At 43.4% G+C, this 10,475-nt stretch overlaps 1 protein-coding gene across 1 annotated transcript; it reads left to right on the top strand.

The window, feature by feature from the left end:
- The first annotated feature begins 288 nt into the window (after positions 1 to 288).
- On the top strand, positions 289 to 5,699 carry LOC140846030 (protein FAM170A-like). Its single transcript, XM_073221453.1, has 3 exons — positions 289 to 325; positions 2,906 to 3,046; positions 4,085 to 5,699. Exons 1-3 carry the CDS (start codon positions 289 to 291, stop codon positions 4,876 to 4,878), a joined length of 972 nt encoding a protein of 323 aa, XP_073077554.1. The 3' UTR covers positions 4,879 to 5,699.
- The last annotated feature ends 4,776 nt before the right edge of the window (positions 5,700 to 10,475 follow it).

Below are 10,475 nucleotides of genomic sequence, written 5' to 3'. Positions count from 1 at the left end.
CTAAGATACAACAGTTACCATGTTGTATGGGGCAGGAAGGTTCTAAGCCTGGTTCAGGTAATGCCTTATTCTCACCCTTGGGGAGATGTAGTAATGTGGTTACCCTAGATACATAAAGTAATTATCTTTTGTTTAATCCACATCATTGGTTCCCAGGTTTTGATATGAAGTGCAAGATAAAAATTCAAGTTGATAAGAGTTTGTGTTGGGTAAAAGGCCCCCCACCTCCATCAGTGGTCTGCTCTGGTGCATGCGTCAGAATGCTCCGGAACCCTGTGTCACATCATAATGGCCCTCCTGGTGTACTTAAGCACCGGCCAGGCCAGTGAGTGAGTTGTTTGTTGTTCTTGGATAGTGAGTGCAGAGAGAGCCTTTCCAGTTGCTTGTTGTTGGATATACTGACTTGATTGTTGGCTGCCATCACTCGAACCTCTGGTAGGAGAGCTCCAGGGAGGAAGCCTCACTTCTCTGAAGTGTTCAGCCATGAAGCACAAACGGACAAGGAAACATCTTGAAACCACACGTTCCCCCAAAGCTGCCAGGATGTCAGGAGGTGTGTCAGTGATATTCTCTGAGTATTGGGGATCTAAAAATTGTCTTCTAAAGAAAAAGAGCAAGGATTCCCACTTATGGGAGAGAAAGGGCAGGAAGGCTGGAGGGAGGAAAAGGTGTGGATGCGCTGGTCTTTCTAAGGGATCCGATCATCAGAGGGTCAAGAGCAGGTTCCTGTGACTAGGTCCTTGTCTCTGTGCCCGTAGGACCTGTGTTCCATACATCGTCCCGCTCTGCGTTACTGTATCACAGATGTAGTGATTGATTACTATAACTTTTCTTATATAATGTATTTCCCTTTATTTGTTTTTTTACAAAACTGAGGGCATTTGTTAAGTAAGTGGATATTGTTATACGTTTTCTAATAATACTTGTTCCAGTTTATGAAGAACGTGTGGCTCATAGAGGAAAAAAGTTTGGGAACCTAAAATTGGAGGCGCAGGGATGAGAGTGTGAAGTTAGATAGAAAATGACTTGATTTCTTAGATTGTCTCCAACATGAAGACCTTTCTTTCATTGTCTCAGAGCACAGAGATGTAAATGTGAGGCTCCTTTATGAAATGTAAGTAAAAAACCAGCAGGGCACACACACACACACTTGCAGACATATGTACATACAATACCATTTAACCACAATGGTTGAATTGAGAAAGTTCAGTTCTTTCTAGAAAAAGTGGGAAACTGAAATAGTTGTGGTGACTGTGAGGTTTAAAAAGTAAACAAGTCCTGTGAGCAAGAGCCAGTGCTCAGCAGTGGGAGGGGACAGACCAGGACCAGAACCGAGGGTCCCAGTGGGGGCCCATGAAGGGAACGTGACATTTGGATTTCAGCACACCCCAGTGGGGCCTTGGAGGGAGGCTTGGGAAGTGAGTCTGTCTTCAATTCAGCTTCAATACACATAGTGCGTGTTCAGAGATATTTTTTGTGTAAACTATGAAACATGTAAAACACATTCACACCAATTTGCACATACACACACATATAGCATAAATAACCAAAGGGGAAGACAGTAATTTCTAATGTAATGGCTTTCTTAATATGTACCAGGTCCAATTATTTGCTTCTCAAAACTCATTATATCACTAATGGAGTAGACTCATTAGTTGGAGTACATTAGGCCTTAGTAACTAATACACAAAGGAATGTATCTACTTCTTATGCAACAATGAGTGTATGTGAAGGAACAGGGCAAGTCTCCCTGCTGATAGAAACTTTTTATCATTAACACTCAGCTTTCAAATAGACCCCAGGTTATCAACATGCCAGTTAGCTAGAAAAGGGAAGAGCACGGCAGGGCACAGAGGAGGACTTCATGCCTATGCCTGGTTGGGGCACGTGTCCTTGCCACTCATTTTCCACTGCAGAAAACTTAGTCACATGGTGAGAACTACTGTGGCTCCAGGGGGAAGGGCGTTCCAGGCCCAGGGCCGAGTCCCCCCATGGAACCGGTGAAACCAAGATTAGTCCAGGAAAAGGGCAGGTTGGGAGAAAGGCGTTTCTTCTTTGTAGTCACTGGCAGTTCATGCTCCCCAGCCTGGCACACACTCCGCTGCCCCACCTCTTCTGTAGATGGTCTTACTCACCATGGTGTGGGCTGAGAGCGAGAAGGGGCTGAGGAAGAGCCAGGCGGAAAGAAGGGGCAACTCAATGGCCCAGGCTCAGAACTGAGTCCCTTCCCTCAGCAGGGCCATAAATGACTCCTTGTCCAAGACCCAGGGTGTTCGCTTCCAATCCAGGGGCAGAAATGTATCATGTGGGTGTGTCTGCCTCCTTTGAAAGAATTTTTAAAAGACCTGAGTAAGGAGGCTGAGAGTCTTGGAGAAATACAGAAATACATTCCCAGAAGAGGAGTCCGGGGCGAGTGTGTAAAGTCGTCATTAGAGCATCTCCAGCACCATGGCTGCTGCCCAGGAATTCCCTGTGAAAATGCTGTATCTGCACACCTCTCCATAATTATATTGACATACCTATCTTTCTATATATCAATATAGATACCAATCTAGATAGATATACAGACAGACATGCAGAATTCTTTTAAAACTTATACACCTATGTCCTCTAATTACATAATTTCACATGAGGACAAAGGAGCTAATAGCCAATTTTAGTCACTAGTTTTTGATATTCTGTATACATCTTTAGAAATATCACATACAAGATTCCCAAAACACTGACATCTACTACACACAATTTTCATAATTGTTTCCTTGTATTTGGGAGCAAGTGAGGTTTCAAATGCTTAATTTTATGGGGGGTTTCAATGCCTAACATGATTGTTCACTCAGCATATCTTTTTTGAATGGATACAGGTCCCAGAAACTGCTTCATCTGTTTTTTTATATTCCTTCCTCAGAATTTGAGAAGACTCAAGAGGATTCTCCTGAGCCTGAGGCACATGTGGAGGTCAGAGACAACAATCAGACACCGGGAGAAGAGTCCTCTGACTCTGAGTATGTGTCCTCTCCAGGACAGCTTCGTGCTGCTGCTGAGGACGGTAAGGGAGATCACAATGGCTGGACAGGATGAATAGCTGGGGTGGCTCAGCCCAATCCCTACTTACTTCACTTTCCCTTCAAAAACAGGAAAGGGCTTCAGGGCAGAGGAACTAAGACTGAAGCCTCTGCACAGGGACAAATTGGGGTGTGCTTTCAAGGACAGGACAGTTCCCCATGTGCACACTGGGACAGCTGTGAGACAGTGGGCTGTGCTGATAACAGGGTGGGAATTCAGTTACCACCTCTTCCCTCAGGTCAGCACAATCTCACACACACACCCGCATGCACGCCAGCACACACACACACCCTATATTCCTCCATCCCAGGTACAGCCGCATTCTTCCTTTTCACTTTCTCATATGCACAAGTCTTCATTCCAGATGCGTCTTTCCCATTCTCTATGAGCGTCACACAGATACACACTTGCGCCTTCCCTCCTCACGCAGTCATTCTCAGACTCTGCTGTCTACAGACTGACCCATAATAATGTACACCCTTTCACACAGGTAGCTTGTTTTAGTTCCCTCAGAGACGGCCTATGCGCTCAAAAACTCCTAATGCCCTGATGGGAATGCACTTTCATGTGCAGTCTTTCTTTGCCATGTACCACCTCACCCACAAAACCTTCAGCCCAAAGCCTTCAGCCCCTCGGGGAGCTGCGCTTCTGGGGATCCCAGGCACACTTCCTTCAACACACTCCGTCTTAACTGTTGCACAGTAAGTACATGTACCACCCCTGTTCACGTGTATCGTCGTACCACACAGACACGTACACCGTCATTCAACACCCCCTTACCTATATGAGAAACACTCACCAGCTGTCCCAGAACATACATAGACCTCCACACCCTCATTCCCACAGAATCACACCTCACACATACCTCAGGTAAAATACACCACGCACGGCATTCATCGACTTCACATGCATGTGTACCTGGGGGCCATGTGCGCACATCGGAATATTCTCAAGACCATCACAACTCCTACACACTTCACACACTTACTCTAGTTTTCTTGTTTGAAACTTCTTTTCCCAGGAATCACCCAGTTACCTGAAGATGTTCCTCATGTTGGGGCCCTTGAGATGACTGCGCCCCAAGTCTGGGAGGAGCGGGAAGCTTCCTCCTCCTCCTCCCCCTCCTCGTCTCCCTCCTCCTCTCCAGTCCCTGTGAGTCAGCAGGGTGGGTCCTCTCTGTTCCCACAACACACAGGCACAGCACCCATCAGGGAAATTTATTACAGGCGTGTCTTTCTGAAAAGAGATGTGACTGACTGGTGGGGTGGGGCGGAAGTGTTGGAGCCTGCCTCAAAAAAGACCAGAATGGTGCCATGTGTTTTTTCTCAAGAGGCCCAAAAAATATCTGGGGCCTTTCTAACACCAAAAAGCCAGACTGCGGTTTTTCTGAGAAGACCGTCTGATGTGTCTGCACCGAAACGCCTCACGGACAAGGAGTTCAGCTTGGATAACAACGCCCCGCAGGGGAGGGAGCAGCCTGGCAGTGCGGGGGAGCCTCCAGCCCAGGAGGAGGGCCCCAGGGCCAAGACACCCAAGGGGCTGGGGACCCTGGACAGCGGCTTCAGGTGCCTGGGCTGCTGCCTGGTTTTCCGCAGCTTGGAGGTCCTGCAGGGGCACTTGGAGAACGCGGCCCGTGAGCGCTTCAGCTGCCATGTTTTCAACCATGCCTTTGCTCAGATGCTCAGCAAGCACAAGAAGAGAGCCCGAGAGCTGGGAGGAGAGCATCAGGAGAACGTTTACCTGCCAGACCAAAAGCGTTCTCGCACTAAGACATCTCCTGCAAGTAAACAGATGTTTCAGGCCCCAGAAAAGTGAAAGTGAAGCCGGCCAGCCTCTACTGAGCCACTACTACTGGCCCTTTCACTGCCTCTTTTTTGAAGGACTTGGCTGTTTTAGCTGTTACTTTAATTGATTACGCATTCTTATTATCCCTTCAATAAATCATTGTTTTGCCTCAATTAGCCAGACATTTACTGTTGTTTGTAATTTAATGTATCTTAATGGATGCAAAGTAGCTTTAACATGATAATTTCTTTCTTTTTAATCATTGAAATGGTATAGGGTAGAAAGGAGTAGCGCACTATAGTCCTCTGAGTTTGTACTGAAACAAGGGGTATATAGTTACACTTGGTATGTATACTTTGATCTTGATTAGTTAGGAAGCTGTGTTGAAAAGGTTTACATATGTATACCAAATAACTGGACTTCACTAGAGTAGACCTTTTTTGACATTTTTGAAACCAGTGGGAAAATGAAAGTGCAGAGAGATGTACAAACAATAAGAAGGAAAATGAAATTTTAGACTTAAATATTAAAATAGACTAGAATTTAAAAAATTACACATTGGGCCAAACCGGAGCAGTGTGATTGCAAAGGAAAGATACACTGAATCTGAAGGTAAGGAGGGAGAAGTTCAATCTGAAGAAGAGAAAATCGTAAAAAGGAATATACAGAATATCTCCAAGGCCTGTGGGGGACCAAAAGTTCTGAAATTCATGCCAAGCCACAGGTGTCACAGAAGAAGAGATGCATGCAGAAAATATCTGAAGAAATAATGGTCAACATTTTCCAGATTTGGTGACAGACGCGTGTATAGATTGCTGGTGACTAGAAGTTGAGGGGAAGCTGTTGCCATGGGCTCAGAGTTGATGATAAATTCAGAGGGCTGTCTCCCAGTAGAAAGTGCCAAGAGCCCATGGCTGGCCCCGGTAGTTTTCCTAGTCCTTGCAGAGCTCACATAGAAAGACTGACATGCTGGAGGCCCCAGGCACATCTGGGGAGGGCTCTCTGTACTGTTTTGATCTGCTTTGGGGCATGGTGGACAGATCCTTCACTGCCTCTCCCTCCGAGTGGGAGATTAAGAGACTTGCGGACCACAAACTATAGCAAAGTGTGTGGCTGTGCTCCTTGGGACTCTGTATGGAGCCATGGGACTTCCAGATATTCAAGCAACCCTGAAACCAAACAAAAACAAAAAGACTTAAGTCTCTGTATGCAAAGGGTAAAAATGCATCTTCTCTGTAGTTACGTGGAATAGGTAAACAATGCATTTGTATTTGTAAGCCAGATTTTCCACAGATGTTGTATGTAATTGACGTTTCATTCTGAAGAAAGTGTGACTGTTTTTCCTCCCATTGTGTTGGACACATGACTTCCATTGCTACTCAGTGTAACCATTTTAAGTTGTTTGTACTTTGGATATAAATATACAGATAAAATCATCTGGCCCAGAGAGGAGTTTACAGTGACTCTCAAATTGAGCTTAGAATTTTCTACTCTCACATATAGGGTTTGAAAGATGTGGCTGAAGGACTGGGAGGGCTTGTCTCCTGCTGTGCACGTAACATCCAATTTGTTGATCCAATTGAATATCCAAACTGTAATTGCAGGCACGGCGAGCTGGGTGGAGCATTACAAAGATGAGAGGGATGCTTTATCAGTCCCAAGTGGAATGAAAGTCCAGCGGAGGGGTCATTTCTTGGTAGCTTTTGGCCTTGAAGCTATGTAACCGCAGTTAGAATGGCACTCACCGTGAGTCATCTGAACCCAGCGTTAAGTGCCAGCAGCACTGATCAGCCGGCACCATCCTGCCGCTGACCCATCATCCGTCGGTCTGAGCTGGGTGGGACAGCATTGTTCTGTCCAGAAACCTGAGGAAGGGTTAACACCCACAGCATACTAAGCTCCCAGGAAACTTAGGTGTCACCTAGTCCTGCTTGCCTCCTCCCTTCAGCTTGTGACCATCCCTTTGGCTTCAGTTTCCCATCCATTAAACAGGCAGATTAGCTCTTGAAACAGGTGGATTAGCTCCAAGAAAATAGCTCTTCCTCTTGTTGAAGGAGAAGCTGGTACCTTCTGCATACCATATCCTAAGGTGGCCCACACTGCTCTTTTATCCTAGAGACGGAGGAAAAAACTTGGGGTTTCTTTTGTGGGGTTTTCATTGGGGCGAGAAACTTGCCTCACTTCTGGAGTATGTTAGTTAAAGGCATGGGACTGGAATTTTAGTTTCTCACCCCCGGTATGGGCTCTTTGCATGATGCATTGCCGATTCTCTAAATCGGGAGAAATTTTTCAGTCTTGACATACAGTTTTACTTAGGGATATAATAATAACAGCAAAGCAAAAGACCTTATGATCATGAACTATCCCATTTTTAATTAACTACCCCTAAATTCCTTTGATAGATCAATAGATGAGTGGTTTTTTAAAATCTATAACTGAACATTTAGAATTCTATGAAAACTGAGTGTATCTGTTTGCCTTGTTCAGTCATCTGTATAGGAGGAAAAATCTTAAGGATAAAGGAGTGGGGGTTTCCCATACTGATTTGACCATCAAACATGATTTCTGTAATAGTTTTATCTCCTGGTGTGAGATGATTTCCCATCCTTTCCGAGACCCCACTGAAATAAATGTATCAAAACTTAAGAAGGAATAAACCCCAACAGTTGAGTAGTGGGTAGATGGGGAAAGAGACAATCATCAAAGGAAGATGTTTAACAGTTTTCTGGAAGACAGAATGTTCTGGGAGTGTATGAACGGATGCAGCAGCATGGACTCAGCCCTGAGAGCCTGCAGGGGTTGGGGAGGCAGCCTGCTGGCGGTTGTGTTGAAGAGTTTGTGAGCTTAGAGTTGGCAGCGGAGGCAGAGGCCAAGGTAAGCAGTGAAACTGAAAGCAAGTGGGTCCACCAGGGTGTGTACACGGAACCCGTGCCTAGCCAACTCACACTGTACAGAATACAGGCAGCCTGATGTTAATGACCAGGCAAAAAAATCTTAAAGACTTTCATCTTAAAAACAATACAATGCAACTAAAGGGTGATATAATTATTATTGATTTCATTATCCTTCCAGATGATTCCATCATTCTTTGGCTTTATTTTAATATTTTCTTGGTATACTTGGAAATAATTGATTAATAATGAATGAAACTTAGGACTGTGAAGTAGCAAAATATCACAGGGTAAAGGAATATAAGATCAGTAAGATCCTATATTATGTATTAGAAAAGAATCCATTGGTGCTATGTGGTAGTGATAATGATGCTGGGGTTCTTGTTCACGGACTTGAAGAATGAACTTCGCAAACAGTAAAGGCAGGAGAGCAAGGCAGAGGCTTTTATTTAGAGATAAAGCAAGAGGACAGAGCTCCTGGCTCAGGCCAGGAGGGGACAAGAGAGCCCCAGGGTGGCGTGTTGTCTAGGGGATTTATAGGCAGTTGAGAGACAAAGGGCTTGGGATGTACACCTGCTAAGTGGTCCCAAAATGTTTGTATTTGAAGAGACATTTATTAAGGTTCTTATTAGTCTTCCTGTTTATTTACAAGAAATGTATTGCTCTGATTTCCTCCCAGGATGGCAGCTTCTTGGTCTGGGAGCATATCACTTAAGACTGCCTGCTTTGCTCCCAATGTGGGCTGAGTTATGGTCTATTTGTTAAAAAGTAATGTTAACAAACTTACTTTTTAACTACTTGGGTTTTAAAATGTAATCTTATTTTCAAGATGGAATCCGTTCTGTTTTTGCTACATTGTTTTGGGCTTGCTTGCTACATTGCCCGGGTTGCAAATCATTAGTTTAGGGCTGGAGGAGGAAAAGCAGCACCTGGGTAAAGTCAGAAAAACGAGCTGGGCCCCTCAGTAGGTCAAAGCAAATCCTGCAATGGATTATCTTGCTTTGTTTTTTCCTGGAGGCCCTCACCCTACTCTGTCTAAGCCCATGGTCCCTGTCTCAATAAGATAGAAGAAATTTGATTTTTTTTTAAAGGACAGATTTTTTCTTTGCTTTTGGAAGACGTGTAAGAAAGAATAAAATATCAATTCGTACAAATAGTTAGAAATGCTTAATTTCTGCCTTTTGAAAGTAACTTTTTTTCTGATTATTTTAGGATCATTTTATCTTTGGTGTTCCTCTGTTTTACTAGAACTTTATTACTATATTCTGTATCTAGGTGTAGATTTCTTTTAATTTACATTTTTGAGCATTGTGTGTGTGTGTGTGTGTGCGCGTGCACGCGTGTGTGCATGCATATGCACTGCATGTGTATGCTCCATGAATCTGAATGTAGGCATCTGTCAACATTGCTGGAAAATGCTCAGGTACGATATCTTTGAATGTTGCCTCTCCCATTTTCTGTTCTGTCTTTTATTCTGAGTCTAATACTTGTAATACATGATGTTTTCATGAGTCTAAATTGACTGTATTCTTTCTGCTGGTTCTTTCTCATGGAGCTTTGTTTCTTCACAGTGTATGTGTGTGTTTTGTTTTGTTGACCTTTTCTGGCATTTTTTGGTATTTTTTGCTGGGTAATCCATTTCCTTGTATCTTATCTCTTTTTTTTTTTATAGCCAAGATTGAACTGAATATACACACAGGGAATTTTTTATTTGCTTTTGCCAGTCACCCAGGAACATTATCAGTTGGGAGGGACTTCTTAGCTTGATGGTTTTTATGGAGCACACAATAGGTATTAATTGAGGTTATGCTCCTGTGAAGGGGTTTATTTCTCAGTGTCCCTTCCCCTGGGGATGTGTGGAGCACTGGGGTCCTCACCTACCTTGAGCAAACCTTAGACTGTCTTCGTTTCCTCTGCCTGTGTGAGCCCCAAGTAGATGCATGAAGTGCGAGGGTTCACACCTTGCCCACAGGACAGAGTCGCTATAGTGCTTGCTTGTCTTACCAGGATCTCTCTTTATATTCAATTTAAGGCTGCCACAGGGTCCTTCTAATCAGCTTAGAGATGCATATATAGGTAGAGCTATATAGAGATCTATGTACATACAACTTTTAGAAACAAATATAGATACGGATAAAACAGAGATTGATAAATTTATAGATAACACTTTTAGGGTCCTAAGGATTCCTTTCCAGGAAAATCAGAGCCCTAGTGAGTGTTCAAGTACTGAATCACTCTTCACAGTTAGCCAGCTGTCATCAGGATTTACACTGGAAATGTCAGAAATAGAGAAATGAGATGAGATAGTGTATTAAATTACTTAGTGCTCAGGAAATGCCATGTCAATTTGAAAAGAAATGACCACTTCAGGCAAATAATTCATACTTAACAACTACCGTTGTTTAATGAATAATGCCTCAAGACACTTGTTCAATTTCTAAAATTTGAAGATAATCAAAATGAACTGAAACATAAATTTGGGAAGGCATTAAGCCTTTCACATTAATAATTCTATTTTCTGAAGTGATATTAGTACATGTTGTTTGGAGGAATTGAAAAAGCTTTTTTAATATACTTGTTTTCACAGACCAATGATTATTTTTATTATCCCTGTTTTTGAGGGAATAAAACTTTAAAAATTACTGTGAGCAGCTAACAGTTTTAAGGAATTAAAGCTGTGAAGCCTGCTTCAGTGAACTGTAAAATGAAAACAAGCTTTCAAAATGTGCCATTTAG

Source organism: Manis javanica, chromosome 14 (genome assembly GCF_040802235.1).
Source record: "Manis javanica isolate MJ-LG chromosome 14, MJ_LKY, whole genome shotgun sequence".
NCBI lineage: Eukaryota > Metazoa > Chordata > Mammalia > Pholidota > Manidae > Manis > Manis javanica.
Note: the sequence above shows the minus strand (reverse complement) of the source record. Positions and strands in the feature narration are given on the sequence as shown.

Coding starts and splice junctions, on each gene's coding strand:
- LOC140846030 (XM_073221453.1), top strand. CDS start 289: ATGGCCCTCCTGGTGTACTTAAGCACCGGCCAGGCCA. Junction 326..2,905: donor CTTAAGCACCGGCCAGGCCA/GTGAGTGAGTTG, acceptor TTCCTTCCTCAG/AATTTGAGAAGACTCAAGAG. Junction 3,047..4,084: donor TCGTGCTGCTGCTGAGGACG/GTAAGGGAGATC, acceptor TTCTTTTCCCAG/GAATCACCCAGTTACCTGAA.